The sequence below is a fragment of the Meriones unguiculatus genome, chromosome 5 (genome assembly GCF_030254825.1).
Source record: "Meriones unguiculatus strain TT.TT164.6M chromosome 5, Bangor_MerUng_6.1, whole genome shotgun sequence".
NCBI lineage: Eukaryota > Metazoa > Chordata > Mammalia > Rodentia > Muridae > Meriones > Meriones unguiculatus.
The window spans coordinates 28,492,656-28,513,737 of NC_083353.1; the positions used below are offsets into that span (position 1 = coordinate 28,492,656).

The 21,082-nt window shown below is 39.2% G+C and overlaps 1 protein-coding gene across 5 annotated transcripts in view; it reads left to right on the top strand.

Annotated features, from left to right (window-relative positions):
* Skic3 (SKI3 subunit of superkiller complex) overlaps positions 1 to 21,082 on the top strand; it is a 112,435-nt gene that overhangs the window by 48,034 nt on the left and 43,319 nt on the right. For all 5 annotated transcript variants that reach the window (XM_060383584.1, XM_060383582.1, XM_060383583.1 and 2 more), the window contains 18 exons: positions 2,236 to 2,376; positions 3,055 to 3,156; positions 4,620 to 4,759; positions 6,823 to 6,909; positions 7,337 to 7,440; positions 8,062 to 8,188; positions 8,770 to 8,949; positions 9,736 to 9,860; positions 10,727 to 10,980; positions 12,408 to 12,510; positions 14,434 to 14,610; positions 14,705 to 14,849; positions 14,997 to 15,075; positions 15,160 to 15,221; positions 16,357 to 16,413; positions 17,852 to 17,920; positions 19,013 to 19,087; positions 19,804 to 19,945. In XM_060383584.1, the coding sequence (XP_060239567.1) occupies positions 2,236 to 2,376; positions 3,055 to 3,156; positions 4,620 to 4,759; positions 6,823 to 6,909; positions 7,337 to 7,440; positions 8,062 to 8,188; positions 8,770 to 8,949; positions 9,736 to 9,860; positions 10,727 to 10,980; positions 12,408 to 12,510; positions 14,434 to 14,610; positions 14,705 to 14,849; positions 14,997 to 15,075; positions 15,160 to 15,221; positions 16,357 to 16,413; positions 17,852 to 17,920; positions 19,013 to 19,087; positions 19,804 to 19,945 (2,169 nt within the window). The remainder of the gene's footprint in view (positions 1 to 2,235; positions 2,377 to 3,054; positions 3,157 to 4,619; positions 4,760 to 6,822; positions 6,910 to 7,336; positions 7,441 to 8,061; positions 8,189 to 8,769; positions 8,950 to 9,735; positions 9,861 to 10,726; positions 10,981 to 12,407; positions 12,511 to 14,433; positions 14,611 to 14,704; positions 14,850 to 14,996; positions 15,076 to 15,159; positions 15,222 to 16,356; positions 16,414 to 17,851; positions 17,921 to 19,012; positions 19,088 to 19,803; positions 19,946 to 21,082) is intronic.

The following is a 21,082-nucleotide window of genomic DNA, read 5'->3' on the forward strand; positions in this document are numbered from 1 at the left end:
CTGTCCCTTTTTGCATTACTTGTTGTAGCGCAACGTAATGTAATGATATGATTCTGCTTTTAGACAGTGCTGTAGAGTGTCTCAAAGGTCCTCCTGGCCAAATGTGTGGGGAGTGTTACCTGGCCCCGCCCACTTCTTAAGACAGAGGCTCTTCTATTCTAGGCTGGCCTTAAACTCTGCATGTAGTTGAGGGTGGCCTTGAACTCCTGAACCTCTCTGATCTCTGTGTCGCAACTGCTGAAGTTACAGGCCTGTGCCAAATGTCTTTTGTTTTTGCAGTTGTTCTTCAAGATATTAGCAAAGGGAATATATTAGAAAGGTCCCTTATTTTCAAAGCTGCTCCTGTTTATCTTGGCCTTTGGGAGATACCTGCCCATGCTGTGTTTACCCATATGTAATTTGGGTGCTGTTATCTGTGGATCATCTTTGGAGACATTCATAACTATCTTTTTCTTTTGTCATTCTAGGTATGCTTGTGATAAAGGCGGTTTGTGCTATAAAAAGTAGCATGTCATGAATTACATTTTCAAAGGCTCATTTAATAAATGCTTACCGTGCATGCTATACCTTCTATCAGTCTCTCCTCTAGAAGGTTTCATTTAGTTACAAAGGCAGCAAAGGCACTGTATGTCTGTTAGACTAACACTATAGCTAACATGTGGTCTTAGCGAATGTGTGGTTCTCCTGGCCTGGACATAGCATCGGTATTACCCGAGAATTCGTCAGAAATGCAAACTCTAAAATCTTGCATCACAGATACTGAACCAGATGCTGGGAGTGGGCTCAGCATCCTCTGCTGAGCAAATCAGATCCTTCAGTTGTCCTGATGTGAGTGGAGATGTGTCATCGTGGACACACCCTGTGTAGACGTGGGAAGACCTTGTGTAGACATAGGAAGACTGCAGCTCTCGAAGGACGATATGAGGGTGTGGAACCAACTGGAATCCAAATTCCAGTTCATAGAGACAACGGTGAAATGGTCTTGACAGAAGTAAAGTCATGTCTGGAAGCATCATAACTAACCAGAGTGATATTTTTTCCAGTTAATTTCATATTTTACCATATTGTGCTGAAATTTTAATTTTTTAGCTAGTATGACTTTGTTTATTTTGGATGCTCATTTGGAGTTCTAAATCGGTATATACCATTACTTACAAATTATTCATTGGTATGCATCTGATATACATTATATTGAAATATTATGAGCATTGTGCTAATAATTTAGTTTAATAACTGATTCAGACAATGATTTCATATGTGGTTTGAGGATACATATTTTACCATAGATGTTAAAACAACAGGGCTTTAAGTTATTAATTATATTTATTTCCTCCCGGTGCTTATTCTTTCAAGTTGTCTGTCTTAGTTACTTCTTAAGAACTTGCCTGTGTGGTTAAACAATTTATTAAAGTGTTGAATGTTCCTCGTTAATTATAAAAACAAGTCATATTTTTCATTTTTTTATATGAATTTCTAGAAATTGGAACATTTAATTTCTTTGAGGTTGGAGAAAATTTACTAAAAGAAGTTAAGATTATTGCCGCTTTAGATAATTAATGCATAAGCACAATTATTATATAGGCAAAAACAGTTTGGTGAAAAATGTGTGCAGTGTATTGCTAAACTTATAAACCTAAGAAGACTGTGACTGAGTTTTCACTCCGTTTCCTGAGTCTAGTGCAGCATCTATTGAAAGTAGGATGCTGGAGAAGTCCACCAGCGTCAGCTGCTGTCCCTCGAGCTGTAAATTATGGCCCTCAGGGAAACAGTAAGATACTAAAGATAATATGGCTGAATAGGAAACACTGCTGAGAGTTGAATAGGAAAAGGAAACGTGGCAGCCCAAGGACTTGTAGCAACGGGTTTCTGTGACAGCCCATGGACTTGTAGGGACAGGTTTTTTTGACAGCCTATGGACTAGTAGGGACAGGTTTCTGTGACAGCCCATGGACTTGTAGGGACAGGTTTTTCCTTTGAAACCTTTCAGTTTTAGTACATATTTAAGGTGGTTTTACTTCTAGTATCTAAATGTGTTAATGAGGTATTAATATCTTCTTTATTTGCTGCTTTATTTAAGTTTTTAGTTCTTGCAACAGGGTTTGGTAAAGTATGTATAAAGCAACTTTTGAGATTTATGTATATAGATTTTGGTAGTTAAAAATTTGGTGTAGTTTTACGTATATATGCATGCTCATAACGGATTTTATTATTATTATTACTTTTTTTTCATTTTAGGGAGTCTGATAGATGAAGGACAGCAATATTGTTGTAAATTAGTGGAAATGAATCCAAAAAGCGGTCCAGGCCTCATTGGCTTAGGTGTTAAAGCTTTACAAAACAAGAAGTATGAAGATGCTGTTAATCACCTAACCGAAGGTAATGAATGTACAGCATCTAGCATTTAGTATGGGCAGTGGGGATTCAGTCCACAGGGACCAATGTTTTTGCCTCCTGTAAGAAGATAAACTAACAGGAAAATGTAGACATATACTCTGGAGTCTGCTTATTAGATTTGAATTTCAAGTCTTCAACTCAAGACTGGAAAATTTGACCTTATGTGTCCCAGTGATTTCCTTTGTACTATAGAGAAACTTTGAGGAAGCCTTAGAAATAGAGAGGCTTAGCTTAGTTATTGTAGGTGTGGTGTTTTTGGGTAAACTTCTGTTCAAGCTTCAGAATGACAGTGAGGAAAGTAGATGAAATGTGTATGTGGTGGCGGAATGTTTGGATCAAGAAAGATGTTTGTGCAGGAGCTCAGCTAAGGAGAAAATTGTTGTTCAGGGTCGTTCAGGAAGCCTTGAGGATGGAGTCTGGGCATGGGAAGGGACAGGAAGTAACTGTTAAACACTGTTAAAAAGCTTATACTGCCCCCTGAGGACAGCAGTTACCCATGGAAGCTCTAAGCAGTAAAATCTTATGTTCTGATTTGTGGTTTTAGAATTACTGTGACAGGGTGTGGCTGGCAAGGTAGATCAGTCAGTAAGGGCTGTGAACGCTGAGGACCTGAATTTGATTCCTGGAACCCATGGTATGTGTAATATTTCATCCTTCTAGGCCTGAAAGAAAGCCCTCTCTGCATAACTGCCTGGTGTCATCTAGCGGAAGCCCAAGTCAAAATGCACAGACCCAGGGAAGCCATTCTTTCTTGCAATCAAGGTATTCTTGATATACTTTGGGTTTGTATGTAAGGGAGAACAATACTGTTTGTTTTTGTCTAACTTGAGAAACTATTTTAGAAATGATGGACTTTTTTATTCTAAATTTGTAGTTGAATTAAATTGAACTGGTGAAGATACATACATGCCAAATCCGTGTGGTGTCTGCTAGTCTATTTCTCTTTAAGGTGGGGGCTTAGGATGTTCTGCCTTTCCAACAAGGAACTTCCTGGTATGTTGGACCTTTATGAATTCTTAATGTCATAGATCTAGATGAGAGAAAATTCTTTGTTCTTGACCAGCTAGACTTCTGTATTTGACAGTCCATTCTAATTCAGCATCTTTCCCCTTCTAGGTCCTTAGACAGTCTGTTTTAGTTCAGCTTCTTTCCCCTCCCAGTGTCCTTAATTTGCCAGATGCAGAGGGCTAGAAGCCATTGTTGTTCTTAAGCATCTTCAATTGTGTTACATACCATGTGAAGATAGAGGTCTTAAATTCATGTGTTTGCTTTTAACTTCAGATCTTTCTAGAAGAATTTGAGAGTTTATTTGCATATGTATGAATTGTTTGTTTCTTTCTATATAATTGTATATAATACATATTAGGAATATTGCTCACTATAAGTATGCTATGTTATTCTTTTTAAAAAATATATATATATATGTTTTGTTTTGTTTTGTTTTGTTTTTGTTTTACAAGACAGGGTTTCTCTGTGTAGCCTTGGCTGCCCTGGACTCTTGTAGACCAGCCTGGCCTGGAAATCCCAGCAGCTCATCTGCCTCTGTCTCCCGAGTACTGGGATTATAGGTGTTTCGCCACCACGCCAGGCAAAATCTTACATTTTAAAGATTGACTTTATGTTGTATATATCAGAATGTCTGCATGTATTTCTGTGCGTCATTTCACACATTGCTTGTGGAAGAAGAAGGGATGTGGGATCCCCGGGAACTAGATGGTTGTGAGCTGCCCTGTGGGTTCTGGAAGTCAAACCTAGCAGCCAGTGTTCTTAACCACAGAGCTATCCCTCTATTCTCATAGTCATTCTTCAAAAGTTTTTTGTTTTAATATCTATCTATCTATCTATCTATCTATCTATCTACAGATTTGTTTTAATATTTATTGATGTGTGTGTGTGTGCATGTACATGTACACCTGCCATGACATGAGTGTAGAAGTCAGAGGACAGGTTGTAGAACTTGGCTCTTTCTTACCATGTAGTTTCTGGTACTGAAGTCAGGTTGTCAGGCCAGAAAAGAGCCATTATCTTCTAAGCTGTCTCATTGGTCTATGTTATTCTTTTTTTTTTTTTTTTTTTTTTGAGATAGTGTTTCTCCATGTAGCCTTGGCTGTCCTGAGTGCTGGGACTACAGGTGTGTGCTACCACACCTGGCTCCCTATGTCATTCTCAAAAAGCAAGCAAATGGAACCGCTGGGGATTAATTCCTGTGCCCTTCATCTTGTCAGCTCTGAAGACTATAGATAATGTCGGTGCGTCAGGTGCCCGTCTTCATCAGAGGAATCTTTGTCTTCGTCTGAAAGCAGAAGCTCTGCTTAAACTCTCCGACTGTGAATCTTGGGAGGAAGCAGTTCGCACTCTTGGTCAGGTAGGCAAGAGTGTCACCTTCCGTCTCCACCCATCTCTCCTGACCACATGATTCTGAGTCACCTCTCCACGCTCTGATACATCTTCCACACTCCTGAACCCCTCACTGTTTGCCTTCCGGTTAAAGCCTTCAGTACATCTCATGAGAAGAATTTCTGTTTTGTGTTAGTGCCTGTTCTCCTATCTCGTTTCTGTCCTCCTGCAGTAGCACTGCTTGTTTATTCACGATATACGACTTTAACTTTTTCCTTCAGAAAATGTTTTACAGATTATTGATCAGTTGTTGGCTTAATAGCTTCGTTCTCAAAAATGTAAGGTTTGGTTCACACATAGATGTTGATTTTTGTCTTTAAAGGAGGACACTGTTTTCTTAAGACTTTTGGTTTAATTTGAAATTCTTAGTGAGAGAACATAATGGGCAAATCATGAGTTTTAGCAACATTGTTCCTTGAAGTGCTGTGTGTATTTCAGAGGGTTTTGCATTTGATCATGTTTCTTTAGAGTGACAGCAGCTGTTGGCCTCCGTCAAGAATTCTTGTTTAGCGGGATGTGGTGGTTCAAGCTTGTTACCCAGGTACAGAGGCTCAGCAGAGTCGGCTGTGAGCTCCAGGCCAGCCTGCGCTGCACTGTGAGACCCTATCTCCAGAAAACCCAATACCTTATTTTCTCCATGTCTCTCCTTATTGTGTATCTTATGTAGATGCCTTATTGATACCTTTCCAGTACCTTTCTTCACACACACAAAAACAGAATGAAAGTTGTTTTTTTTTTTTTTTAAATCTGTAAGAGTCCATATCTGAGACACAAAATTTGTAAGTCGAGCACAAAACATTATGTTGTGCTAGAAAGCAAAGAAACTAAAGAACCACACTAAACAGTACAGGAGCTGGCTGAAGGAATTGTGCTGGGCCACCAAGGTAATGGTGCACGTACGGAGGAGAAACTCTGTATTTAAATACGTTTAAGTTCATGTGTTGTGACACTGCCACAAAGAAAAAAATCGGAGCAACTTTTCAAAAATTTGTCACTGGGTTATGCTAACAAACAAACTGGAAAGAGTAAATGCATTTATTGGGCCTTCTATGAACTCCTCCACAAGACAGCCAAACATGATAAGGGGAGGAGAAATTTCTCTTGGTTTGAGTAGTCTGTGTGATAAGGGCAGAACAATGATAAACTGGATAGAACTCTCCATTTTGTAACCTTTAATAAATGACTAGATGTAGAGGTTGAGGGTCAATGGCTTCCACGGACAAAAAAAGATGGCCTCACACAATCAGGACAAGTACACATAGCATGTCACTGCTAGAACAGGACAAGTACACATAGCATGTCACTGCTAGAACATGAAACCATGATCGGTCAAGCGTCTAACCCTACCTACTGACACAGGGACTAGCAAGAATGTCAAACACCATGAGACATACTCAGTAGAAACTTGACCTTGTAAAACTGTGACAAATGGCCTGTATTTTCACAGTTACACTGTAGGAAGAAAGCAGAGATAGAAGGGGACCCTGTAGATTAAAAGGTACTTAACAAGAGTTTTCATCTAATTGAGATTTATGTACCTTGGTTGAATTTTGACTAAAATAAGCCTCTCAAATGCCTGATGATGCAACTAGAAAATCTGACAATATGAAAGTATATGGTTGATTTTGAATGGGAGAGTGGTAGCGTGGTTGTCATTTACAAATGGCTCTATCTTAAATTTGTATGCTGAAATATCACACGTGAGAAGTTACACTATCTGACATTGTTTTAAATTCATCTGGGGGTCTGACAAAAGGATGCGTATACAGGGAACATGGCCTTTGAGTTTACTATTTTGTAGCTGGATGATGAGTGTGTGCAAGGTTGTTAACCGGCCCTTCGTTTTCTGCTCTATTTGACATTTCCCCAGCTGAGTGCTTAAGGAATGAAAATCTGGATAGTGGTGTAACTAGGTAGGGCTTCTGACCACAGTCTCTCAGGCCCTTTCTTGTGTGGCTGTTCTTTAAGTAGAACGAGAATGGGGGTGCAACTGTCTGAAGAGCTGTGTAGCAACTGTCAGTCATTTTCCAGGTTTCGGATGCAGATAAGACCCCAGGACTGCTGGTTCTCCAAGGCCTGGCTCATCTGAACATGGGCGCTGTAGGCGAGGCTATGAAGGTTGGTGCTCTTCATTCAAATGGAACATGATTTGAAGGCTAAGAGAGGGTACTGGGCATTTAGATCAGTGCTAGAGTGTTTGCTTACAAAGTTGAAGGCCCTAGCTTTGGTCCCAAGAACCAAAAATAGGATAAAATAAATTATAAACAAACCCAACTAAGAAATAAAAGTCAAAAGCAATTTAAAAATATTTTATTGTATTTTATGTGTTATGGGTGTTTTTTCTGTATGTATGTTGGTGCATCTCATGCCTGGGGCCCTGAGAGGTCAGGTAAGGACTTGGGATTTCCTGGTATTAGAGTTATAAATGTTGTCAGCGCCATGTGGATGCTGGGAATCGAACCTGGGTCTCTGGAAGCCCTGAGCTGTCTCTTTAGTCCCCATTGTTTTTAGTGGGATATGGAACTGACAAGTGCCTCCTCCACAGATCATGGAAGACCTTGTGGCCTCTCACCCTGACCTAGCCAAGGTTCATGCTCTTCAGGCTGCGGTTCATTTTACTAAGAAGGACTACCTGCAAGCAGAAACATGGTGAGAATCGACAGTGCCTGTGCTCTAGTCATACCTTATTTACTTCTCAAAAACTTGAGATGAGCTTGATAAACGTTCCAGTTTTAGATTTATGTGGCGTGTGTGTGCATGTGTGTAGATATGTACAGGTGCGTGGGTGTTTAATTTCACTTGTAGCCTAGGAAGTTTACATTTCTGTGTAATCTGTTTCTAATCCAGTTTGTTGATCACAATGCTCAATTAGCAGTGTAATATATGGTCTATGCCCTGAACATGTGCAGGGCCAGAGGTCACTGTGCTTCTTAAAGCTCTTTTTCAGTAACATCAGTTTTGTTTATTATAATCTGAATCCTGGAGTAGTGACATGTTTAAATTTGGGAATTGTTTTTTTAAATGTTTAATTATTATATGTAGGTGGGTGTTTTCCCTGTATATGCACCACATGTGTGCCTAGAACCTGCAGAGTTCAGAATATGGCATCAGATCCCCTGAAACTGGGATTACAGGCAGTCTTGGGCCTCCATGTTGGTACTGGGAACCTAGGTCCTCTTGGAGTTCCTTATGTTTTACACACACACACACACACACACACACACACACACACACACTAATACTCCTTTTCACTTCCCTTTGGTGATTTAGTTTCCTGAGAGCACTTGAGAAAGACCCGGAAGTTGCTGACTATCATTTCCAGCTTGGGTTGACGTACTGGTTGATGGGTGAAGAAACAAGGACAGATAAAGCAAAGGCTCTTACCCACTTCCTGAAGGTAAACAAGTGCCATTAAATTAAGTGGATTTTTTGTAAAAATAAAGTAGGTGGCAAATCACTCTTGCTTGAAATATCTTTTTGCATTTCGTTTCTCAGAATAGAAGTTTTGTGAGAATGTTCTATGGGGTTTTCTAGATAAAGATTTAAATCATGGAAGTGTAAAAGTGTCTGTTTCAGAAATATACATTATAGAAGTCAAGACCTGATGACTGGTAGCAATGCTCTTTTAGCTGATGGGCTCTGTAGTTTTATGGTTGCATGAGCCTGGATTTTTAGCTTCCTGTTTTTACAGATGTTTAACACTATGTCTTAAGTTTGTATCTTCTCATGAGAGCATATTCATTTAACAATGGTGCCAATTTCACATTTTTTTAAATCAAAGAAATGTCAATTTTACTGTGTATTTATGTTCTATAGGCAATGTGGACCAGCCTTTGTGTCTGTCTTAACTGTCACAGTAAAGGATTGTTTGGCATAATTCTATACGTTTAATAAGATAGTTTCTTTAATCAGTGTGCTATATCCTTTATATTCACTGAAATGAATTTTAAATTTTCTTTGTCCACGCTTACTTCCAAGGCTGCGAGACTGGATGCCTACATGGGTAAAGCTTTCTGCTACCTAGGCCATTATTACCGAGATGTGGCTGGAGACAGAAGCAGAGCCCGAGGGTGTTACAGGAAAGCTTTTGAATTAGATGACATGGATGCTGAGTCTGGAGCTGCGGCAGTTGACCTCAGTGTGGAGCTGGAAGACATGGTCTGTGCAGACACTTTCGTCTCTTAGTCTCTCCCCTAGCATGTAAATGGGAATGCTTTTATATTTGCTTGTAAGTTACCTTAGCTTTCACTGTTCATTGTAGGGAAAATGGGAATATCTTTGCAATTTTTGTAGACTACATTTTCTTTTCATTGGTAGATGCTAAATTACTTGTCACTTTTCTGTGTGTACTTTTATGTGGTACATCCATGTATGCATGGTATTCAGATGGGTACACGTGTATGCATGGGTGTGTGGGCCTGAGGTCATCGTCTGGTGTCTTTCCTTGATAGCCTGTCGTCTTTTACCTTTTGAGAGAAGGCTGTTCCCTGAACCTGACCCTCACAGACTGGGCCAGGCTAACTGAGCAGTGAACTGCAGGGATCTGTCCATCTCCTTACCCCCATCCCCTGGTGCTGGGGTTTCAGGAGCATTCCCCACACCCAGCTTGCTCCATGGGTTCCGGAGATCTGGGGTTCTGAACTCAGGTCCTTGTGTTTATGTGTCAGGCACTTTACCAGTGTAGCCAACTTCTAGACCTGACTTTTATATCATTAAAATTAGTTTTATGAGGGCTGGGGATTTAGTTCAGTGGTAGAGCGCTTGCCTAGCAAGTGCAAGGCTCTGGGTTCGGTTCTCAGCTCTGAAAAAAAAAAAATTAGTTTTATGTATTTCGTTGTGAATTTAAAAGATTAGAAATGGGAACTGAAAGTACATTTGTATTCTTTGCATAGTAGTTCTGTATTTTTACATTTGGTGTCCCTCACATTGATATTTTCTCATTAGGAAACTGCTTTAGGTATCTTAACAGCAGTAACTCAAAAGGCAAGTGCTGGAGCAGCAAAGTGGGCCTGGCTTAGGCGAGGACTCTACTATTTGAAAGCTGGTCAACATTCTCAAGCAGTGGCTGAGTAAGGCATCTTACATTTACATTTGAACGGTGTAGTGTTGATTACATTTCCTTGGTAGCCATATGACCTTTATAAGTGGCCTCCTACCGAGATGCATTTTGAGAGAAAGATAACAAAATTGATTATGATTTATTGGGTGCTTACTGCCTACAAGGCAGTAGAATTTGAAGTGGACGGAGGCATGGACTGTAGCTGAGGGGTTAGCCAGTTAAGTCTTTGTTGGCATCATAATGCAAGAGGTCCCCTCAGGAGCAGTCAGTAATAGAAAGCGAGGACCTTTGCTGTTACATTAACATGTGACTTCGGCAGGAGAGGCCTTTGAGGCTTGAAGGGCTCATGTGTGATTATTTTAGTCATTTGGTTTGAACTGTATTTCAGAGTGAAAATATAATTGAGTCAAGATAAGTCATTTCTGATGTATGTTACTTTCTAGGATGTAAATATTCTGATTTTTTTTTTATAAAAATGCAATTTGACTGGATATGTACGCATCCTTCTTAGTACTGTACTTGACGGGTTTAGTAGGGGGACTGACAGGCTGCTGGACTGGGGCAGGCCAAGATGTCCATGCGTCGTGGTGGCACAGAAAACTGGAGTTCTGATGGATAATAAAGAAAAAGATTATGGTCAACATTTTCCCAAAAGAGCATTTTGTGCTCATTTTCTAAAAATCGCTTCACAAAATCTTCTTACTATTAAAATCATTCGAATTATTAAAGACATAGGGAAAACTGCATTAAGTGCCATTTTTGTAACTCAGAGGACTTGTGGATGATTTAATTGAATTGCTTATTTAATATATTCCTTCTAGATGTGGATATAGTTATATTACTTTTAATTCTCTCACTGTTTATTAAAATTTTAAGTTTACAGGCCGCTTTAAGGGCAGACCCAAAGGACTACAATTGTTGGGAGTCATTAGGAGAGGCATACTTAAGCAGAGGTGGCTATACAACAGCCTTGAAATCCTTCACAAGAGCCAGTGAGCTGAACCCAGACTCCACATACAGTGTGTTTAAAGTGGCAGCAATACAGCAAATCCTGGGCAGGTACACGGAGGCCATTGCTCAGTATCAGCTGATCATTGAAAAAAAAGAGGACTATGTACCTGCCTTAAAAGGTAGTTTTTTTTTTAAAGTTCCTTCCTTCTCTTTTTAAATTTTAATAATGCTCAACTATGAAACATCAAGTAAATTTTCTTCCGACCTGTATCAAATAACTTGAAAAGAATGTAGTCCATAGCAAGTCTCTGAACAAGAATTTATCATACAGTGTGATATGTATTTGATTGTAAAAACATGAAATTTTGTTTCCTAACAGTTCATAAATAGTAATGTTGTAGAGCTTTTACTTTTAGACAAATAGAGCAAAAGCTAATGGAGCCCAAATAGATCTTCTGAGCAAATTTTTTCTGATGTTATTTGTCTTGGTTGGGGTTTCCAGTGCTATGAGAAGACACCATGACCAAGGCAGCTCTTATAAAGGAAAACATTTAATTGGGGCTGGCTTATAGTTCAGAGCTTTAGTCCATTGTGGTCATGGCAGGAAGCATGGCAGCAGCACACAGGCAGACATGGTCCTGGAGAAGTAACTGAGGGTTCTACATCTGGATCCAAAGACAGCAGCAAGAGAGTGACACTGGGCTTGGCTTGAGGATCTGAAACCTCATTACCAGCCCCCACTCCAACAAGGCCACCTTCCTAAGAGAGCCACTCTCTATGAGCCTTTGTGGGCCATTTTCATTCAAACCGCCACACTATGTTTTGGTAATTGTATATTCCCAGAATATCTTAATAATTTTAAAAGTTATTTTGTAAGTTATAGAAGTTTACTTAGATTTTTTTAGATGCAATTTGCTTTCTTTTATAATTAAGCTGATTTAAGTTGCTTCTTTAGTATCCCTTCCTAACACTGCTTTAGCAATAGAAGGAAAAACATTGCCACCTATTATAATTTAAGTTTATGAGGTTGTTTCTTATCCCTTCATAAAACTATCTAGGCTGCTATGTAAGCTCCTCTATTTCAATCCCTAATATTTGCAGGTTTTGAGCTTGGAGTCATTTTTCTCTTTTCTTTTTTTCTCTCCCCCTTTTACCATTTATAAAACTTTTCTCAAGAGAAAAAAAAAGAGCTCACTTTTATGAAATATTTCCTGACCCTTGAAGAATTTACTACTTGATTTAATTTTTACTGTATAGTTTGAGACACAGATATTAATGTAAAAGATCAGATACTATTTTTATTATGTTAAATGCATATGATAGAGAGTAACAGTATCCTTAGTTAGGAAGCTGACATCTGAAGAAAATAATTAGCCTGTAGTCAAGGAACTCTGTACAGATAACTTTCTGTGAGGTTTAGTACATTTTTATTTCAAGGGAACCTTGACATTTGAGATCTCCTTTGCAAAATTAGAGGTAATTTTATAAAATAACACTGTATATTTTCTGGGAAGTGTTCTTAAGAAAGCAATAGGTTTATTCCAAGTTGATTCTCAGTGTTTGCTTTGTATCTTTTGATGACCTTCACAAACTCACTTTGCTGTAGGATTGGGTGAATGCTATCTGATGATGGCCAAGGCGGCCTTAGTGGACTTTCTGGATGGAAAAGGTGTTGACTACGTGGAGAAAGCACTGGAATATTTCACTTGGTTAGTATCACCTTTGTTTAGCACTCTTACTTTTGTGGTAGTATAAGAAAACTAAATTTAAAATACAATTTCATGCCTATGCTGCTAGATAGAGCAGTTATTAGGACTGTCAAACGTAAGAATAACAGACTAGCTGACTAATTCTATAGTATACAAACTGAATTAATTTGACTCCTGAAGAAAGAGACTTCTGTGCTCTTTGTAGTGGCTGCCGTGCCACAGAGATGAGGGAAACGGTAGGGGAGGCTCCCTAGTGGAGCCGCTGCTCTGGCAAAGTGTCTTAGATCTCCATCTCCTGATCTTGAAGTGGGTGTCTCTGTTGGAATTGATTGACACGTGGCACTTCAGACACAGAGTATGCTTTGCAGTCTTCAGTAGGGCCTCAGTCAGGCTTTTGCATGGGCTGAAGGTAAGGAAAAAAAAAGCTTTTAATTAATCCTGCGGAGAAAATTTAAGGAAAAAAGTGTTATAAGAAAAGAATCCAGGAAATTTACGTCTAGTGCAGTGTTATTTGTGTTATATGACTTTAAAAGCACGCATGTTAGGGACCAGGGAAATGGCTTCGTAGGTAAGAGCTGTTGATGGGCAAGGGTGAAGACCTGAGTTTACATCCTCAGCACTCACGCTGACTGTGGCTGCACGTGTACCTGTAACTCTGCTGAATCACTGCATTGTACTGGCTGTCAGCCTGCCTCTAGGCTCAGGGACATACCTACCATGTGTCAAAAAATAAGACAGTGAAGGATAGAGCAGGATTTCTGATGGCCTCTAGTCAGATGTGCACAGGCATCACATGTGTGCGCGCGCACACACACACCAACAGCTATAACAACAAGAAGTCTGTCCTGGGCACAGTGATGCGTTGCTGTAATCTGAGCCACTTGGGAAGCCAAGACAAGAGGATAGGATAGCACTTCAAAGGCCATTTCAGCAACCTCTCAACAGCAGCTGTACCACTGAGAACTTCCAGCTCTGATTTAAAAACTTTTTTTAATTAAAGTTGAAAAGACATGAGTTTGGGCTGTTAGGATTGCTACTGTTTTCCTTCTTTTTCTCCTATGTCAATTTTAAATGTCCTACTAAGATACTGGAAGGAACTTAGGAATAGTGTCCTCCGCCCTGACTCACCGTGGGTGGGTTTTCAGTAGTGACTAGTGTTTCTTAGGAAGACACTGGGAAATGGATCTTGGCTAGCCTCCTGGAGCAGAAAAGGCTGTGAGAGCGTTCCATCTGCTTGCCCATCTGCCTGTGACACAGCAGTTTGTAGTGGCTGGTTACTGAGACTTGGCCTGAACTGAGATGCTGAGAAAGGTGGAGAGGACATGTTCAAGAATTGCACACCTCCCCTGTGCACTTTCTGAGCTTTTGTTCAAGCTCTTCTCACCTGCTCCTGAATGTAGAGCTTTACATTTTGCTATCTTACTCTCAGTGAAAATCCTCTGCTCCACCAGCTCTTGTTGGTACAAATGTAGTTAATATATTTTCGAATCTTTCCAGGGGAAGTCCAAGCTTTTAGAACAAAGTCACTGCCTTCATTAGCCAAACAAAAGGCACACATTCAGAATATTTAGTTTAGTATCAAAACCAAACTGAAACAGTCACAAAGTTGCCCTAAACTTTTGTCCTTCAGTGTTTTCTAATATTTATTTGTTTTCTGCTATGTCTTCACCAACAATTATGGTGAAGAAAAAAAACCTGCAGAATTTCCTGCCACATAAAATACCCAGTTCCCCCTGCTGTAATCTTTTCTCGAGCTTTTTCTCTTCTTAGCGTGGAGGTGGTAGGGTATGTTCTGTTAAGCCTCACTAGTCATTGCCCTTGGTCACTATCGCATGGAGCTCTTCTGTTCTGAGGATACACAGTCCTGAGGGGCACACAGCTCAGCTTTGGGCGGAATCTGGAAAGCCACTGTTTGTCTTTCAGGGCTCTGCAGCACCGAGGCGATGTGTCTTGCCTGTGGAAGCTCGCTGGGGACGCCTGCACCAGTCTGCATGCTGTTTCACCATCTAAAGTGCGTGTACGTGTCTTAGGCGTCCTTCTTGGTCAGCAAGAAGGAAGAGAAGTATTAAAGAAAGATGAGCTCCTGCATCTCGGAGGAAGGTGATTTATAGAGATTTCCAGCCATTGGCGTTAGAGTCGAATTAGAACACTATACTCTAAAAGCATCTAACTATTTATTTTTATTTTTCTGCAGGTGTTATGGTCGAGCATTAAAGTTGATGTCTACATCGAATACATGGTGCGATCTTGGAATTAATTACTATCACCAAGCACGACATTTGGCAGAAACTGGCAGCAACATGAATGACCTTACAGAGTTACTGCAGAAATCTTTGCATGTATGAAAAACTTTATGAACTTAAAAAAACAAGTGATTTTATGAAAGATGCTGTTTATACTTTATTTTAACATTAAACCACATTTTATTTATATAAATGCTGATATTCAAGAAATAAAAAAAATAATTTAATTTGACTTCTTTTTAGTGTCTGAAAAAGGCAGTGAGACTGGACAGTGAAAATCACCTATATTGGAACGCACTTGGTGTGGTTGCATGCTACCGTGGTGAGGATAGAGTAATACTTTATTTTATAAGATATTTGTTTCCAGGCAACACATTGTATTTACTTTAAATTCTGTATGTTTCAGGTATTGGCAATTATGCCCTTGCTCAGCACTGTTTCATCAAATCAATCCAGGCAGAACAAATTGTAAGTGTTCTGTGTGTCTACAAAAAGAACTGCAAAACTCAGTGTATTAATTTTCTTTTAAAATTAATTAATTCATGTAACTTGTATGTGGATGGATGTGTGAGTGAGTGCAGCTGTGTGTGTACCATATAGAGTTACTGTTAGGAGTTGGTTCTCGTCTTCCACTGTGTTGAGGCAGGATCTCTCTCACTTTAAAAGTATTGTATTTAGCCAGGCGCAGTGGTTCACGACTGTAATCCAAGTGCTGGGAGGCAGAGGCAGGCAGAGCTCTGTGGTTGGAGGCCAGCCTGGTCTATAAAGCAAGTCCAGGACAGCCAAGGCTACACAGAGAAACTCTGACTCAAAAAACAATCAAAAAATTATATTTATTTATTGAGTGTGTGTGTGTGTGCGCATGTGCACACATATGCACGGATGTGTGTGTTTGCATGTGGTTGTGAGGACTACTTTGAGTTTAGTTTATTCTCTGACAATTTTATACACATACATAATGTGTTTTGATTATGTACAACTCCCTATGCTCTGACATTCTTCCCACTTCCTCTGATCCCCTTCATCTTCCCAGATTCCCTTCCTACTTTCATGTCTTAATTTTTTTGTTTGTTTTGTTAACAAACAAACTACTGCGTTTAATTTGGACTGCTTGCATGAGCATGGACATGGGACATGGGGTTATTTGGTGGCAAATGCACAAGTTCCCAGCAGCTACACCATGAAGAAAAAGGACCCCTCTCCTCCATTAACCATTAGTCCTGAGAAAGCTGTGGGGTCTCAGGAGCTCCTCCCTGATCCACAGTACACTGTTGGTGCGCTGAGTATTGCATGGATCTTGCAAGATCATGAATACATCTGCTGTGTGTCATGAGTACAACATCCAATAATGTCAGGTTCAAAAGACTGAGCACCCCTTCCCATCCTCCAGTGCTTCCGTGCTTTCTACCCCGTCTTCTGAGGTGTTTCCTGAGCCTCGACAGTGTGCTACAGATGTTCTGTTTAGGGCTGAATACTCAACAGTCACTTTATTACTATTATTATTTTTTAGCACTTTGACTAGTTTTGAGTTTGTATTAGCTGCTGGTCACTGCAAAAAAAGCTTCTCTGAATGAAGTCTGTTTGTTTTTAATATCTCTTTTAGAATGCTGCTGCTTGGACCAACTTAGGAGTGCTCTACCTTGCGACTGAAAACATTGAGGTATCATTATTAGTTTTGATCTGTTAAAAATGAAATATTTTATGTATTATGTATCCAATATGTCAAACATAGTTAATTGATGGCATTTGTTATATTATGTTGAGTAATGAATATGTAAGATTTATTTTTCTTTCCATGAAACTCAGGAAAGTTCTCATTTTCTATTCATATAAAACCTTTTCACCCTTCTGAAACTGCACCTTTCTGTGTATCCATGCTAGCCTTGAACTCACTGGGTAGTAGCCAACCTCTTACTTCAGCCTCGTTAGGTAATTTTTATAGATAAAACAGTTCTCTTGTTAATTAATTTGGTAACAATATAAATAATAGAGTTTACTGTACAACATTTAGGCTGGGTGAATGAAGATAAGAGAGACAAATATTTTTTAATATCTTAAGTTTAACCTTTAGTATTACAATTTAGACTTGGGCTTCAGCAACTGTTAATTGCCTTTAAATGTCCCAGTGGAATTCGTCCCAGTTGAGCAGCTGGACCCTAGTACCTGGGTCATGTTCATAGGCCATATTTGGGAAGTCTTCCCAAGTCCAGTGACAATGCCATAGCTCTACAGTGTGCGGAATCCCATCCTTTGACAAAACAAACAAGCAAACAAAGAAACTCTTCCATAATTCTTGAGGATATATTACTCACTCAGTGTAAAAAATGATCAGCTTTGGAAGACTGTAAATTGAAAGAAATTTTTAAAATACATTTTGAGAAATGTGAAATACTGTAGCTGTAGCTCAGTGAAAGCATGCACACTTGGTATGGGCAGAGCCCTAGGTTCAGTCTCAGGACCACTAGCCACAAGCGTTCATGAGCTTTCTTCCTAAAGAAAAGTCTCTTTCCTGATGCAGCAGAAAGCAGTGTGGAATAAGTGTGTTGTTGCTTTTAAAGCAGCGGACAGGAAGTGTGTAAGTTTATAGTCCAAGAGAGGTATCTTTAATGTCTCTTGCCTGCCCATTATAGAACTGTGTTGTTAACTTTACTTTCTCCAGGTCCACAGGTTCAGCTTCACTGGTTGTGAGTTCTTACTCCCTCAGTAAAGGGGATCGAGTCAGCCTTACTTAGCAATTTCTTTCACATGTAGTTAGCACATGGTATGTGATTATATGAAAGTTCTGCAGACTAGGTGATAGAGGCCTAGAGATTAGAGTTAGATAGAAATAGATGTCAATCGAGGTAAGATAGAGACCTATAGTGTCATTTTGTAGGGGACCAGAGCTCTTAACCTGTAGGGGAATTTGTTGCACACAGCATTGGTCTAAGACTCTGTAGTTAAAATATTGCATTCTAATTGTGCTTGAACAATGAAATTTTATATTTATGTATATCATGACAAGTTTGACTTCTTTTATTTTATACTTTATACACCATTGATGTTTATGAAATTGCTTGATGTGATATTCGTTTATTTATTTTGTTTTTTTTGTCTAGCAAGCTCATGAAGCTTTCAAAATGGCTCAGTCCCTTGATCCATCTTACTTATTGTGCTGGATTGGACAAGTAAGATATACAACAGTTATTAATAAATTTATCAATATAAAATAACCTCACACTAGTGATAGGTGATAGCATTATGTGCATGTTTGAAAACTTACTGCATGCCAACCATGTGATTAGGTTTTTGCATACAATATTTTAGCTTATCTGTTGTCAATCCTTTGAGGTGTAGCTATTGTTATACTCTTTAAAGATTTAGAAACTTAAACTCAAGACATCCTAAATGTTGTGTCATAGCTGCTAGTGACTAAACTTGAATCCCATGACTCTGATTATTACTTTGCCTAAAAAATAAACCTGGAACTTTTATTAAACTTACATTTGTAAAAACATACATTTACAAAGATCGTTCTGATTATTGTTTTCTAATTTTCTATGAAATCTTTGTATTGGGTTGTGCATTTATGAGTATTTTCTCTTTTACCTTGTTTAGATTTTTGTAGTGCCAGATAGAATCAGGTTACTTGTTTCTAGTCTGGGTCTGTCACTGATTGTTTTTGCTTGCATCAAATCATCTGAAAAGCAGCATTGGGCACCAGGATGACTTGTCTAGTCAAGAACAGCATTGAATTACTAAGTGGTGTAGCAACAGTAGGAGCACTGCACGTATCAGAACACCATCGTCATTGATTAGTTATGTCTTACTGTGCTTTTGTATCTTAGTCTAATTCCAGTTACCTGGTGGTAGAGGTAGCAAGGCAATTTCCTGTCCTACTTAGGTGCAGTGCCGCACGGGAGCAGGGCAGTTTGCACTGCTCTCTGTCACTTATTGGACAGGGAGCACCGGAGTTTGCATTTCTGCCTGATGTCAGTCTCAGGCTGAGACTGTTCAGGGTGTGTTGTGTCGCTCTGGGTTAGTAACTATTATCATAGTGACCTACATGGAAAATGTTTTCTATTTTGACAGTATTTTGTTTTTAAAAATAATTATCTCAGGACACAACTCACAGGCTTAGTTAAAAATGGTAGCACTGGAAATGAAGCTTAACTCTGCTTTGAAGTATGGCTAGTAAATGTCCGGTTCTTCTAGAAGCATTTATTACCACTATTTTTATTCCTTTTAAATTAATTAAAACTTTAAAATATTTTTAATAGGCTCTTATTGCAGAGAGAATTGGAAGTTACGACACCATGGATCTCTTCAGGCACACTACAGAGCTCAGTATGCATGTAAGAATCTCAATATTCTTCTTGAGAATTCAAAATATCCTTGTTAAGAAAATGAGTAGAGACTGGAAGTAGTGACACTCAGGAGGTACAGGCAGAAGGATCAGGAGTTCCAGGTCATCTTCAGCTATAATGAGATTAACATTTTTTATTCATTTTGATGTGCGCACCAAGTGTGTGCCTGGTGTCCATGGAGTCCGGCAGAGGGCACTGGAGCTCCTGGGGCTAAAGTTACAGATTTCAGCTGTAGTGTGAGCTGTGGATTGAGTCTGGGTCCTCTGGAAGAGCAGTCAGTGCTCTTAACCACTGAGCCGTCTCTCCAGCCCCCACACTGAGATTTATTACATGTAGTAAGAGTAATGTTGAAAAGAAATTGAGACTATAAGAAGAATGAACATGAGTGAAGAGGCGCTTTAGTTGATAACCTAGACTCTGAGAATGCATTGGATTAGTTTGACTTAACCTATGGGGATGGTCTGAGAAGGGGAAAAGCAGCCTACTTGGCAAGCCTCTGTTTTCTACTTTTTGTTGTATTTGATTCTTCTACTCAGGATTAGAGAAGTGGTTTTAAATTGATCTCAACAGTTTTTGTTTTTTTCATGGCATCTTTTGTTAAAGACACTTAAAGAAGACTAAGCTATGACACTGTTGTTATTGAAGTATATTTTATTTCTTAGTTTTATTGAAATATTATAAGTTCACTATGTTTCTTTTTCAAGACTGAAGGAGCAATAGGTTATGCATATTGGGTTTGTACAACTTTACAAGATAAAAGCAACAGAGAGACAGAGCTTTACCAGTACAACATCCTGCAGATGAATGCTGTCCCTGCAGCACAGTGCGTTCTCTGCAAATATGTGGGTAAGACACTGGCTGCATTTGACGCAGTATCAGACTACTGAAATGACTTGCTTTCTTTTTAATTCACCCATCCATGTTAAATGTTAGTGTTATTTCACATGTTAATTTGCTTTTTTCTTGTTACTTGGAAGGAGTACAATTTTTAAATCGAAGTATTTTTAAATCAAAGTAATGGCTTTCAAAGAGTGATTAAAACTCCTTTATTACTTACTGAATAAGATTTCCTTGTAATAATGGACACATGATAAACGTTAAAGGTTCTGAGTTGTTGCTGCTGTTACTCCTCTGAATTCTTCAGTTTCAGTTTGGGGACCAGACATTTTATTTCCCTTAACTTGTATTTCATTTTGGGGGAGAGAAGATCACAATTCTCAAGTTATACAGGTATAGTTAGGAGAGTTAGATAAGATAATATATGTGAGCTGCCAAACCCTCACCCAGTGACTTTAACCTTGCCTTTTAACTCCTGACTACCCTGTAAGATACTGGAAAAAATACATTTAGATGCAGGAAACTGGCAGAATGGTGAAACTTATTAGCTTTCCCTGGTAATAATTTTCTATATTTTAAAATAAAACCACCACTGAGTTTTTTATCTCTGCTTCACTACTTGGCATCAGTACAGAGTTCTTGGGCATACTGTACAACTGCGTTTCAGTTTCTTACCTGTGACATGAAAGGGAAGGTGCCTGCTGCTTAGGATTTCAGTGACAAGAGTGGTCTCTGAGGGTGAGCACTTGGCAGAGGTAGTCATAACAGAAAGAAGCCACAGGATAACGTGAACTAAAAAGCAGGAGAGAAAAGGGTTCTGCCCAGAAAGGGTTCTGTTGAGTCAGTTCTCTTATGTGGGTCGTCTGGGCCACTTGAGAAGAAGGTCTGAGTTTCCTGGCATCAGCACTTTGGGACGTTGTCCTCTATTGCAGTGTGCTGATCAGTGTGAAGGACACTGATAAGTCCCCAGAGCTGAGGACGTGTCCACTCAGAGATCTTACTTATGAGTTTCCTTACTGTATAAGTAACTTAAAGGATGTACATAAAGAGGTAAATCTCCTGATAAAATGCAGGTAATCGGAAGTGATGAACACAGCACCTTCTAACAAGTGTGTACAGATGGTTTTTAAATGGTAGAACCATTTT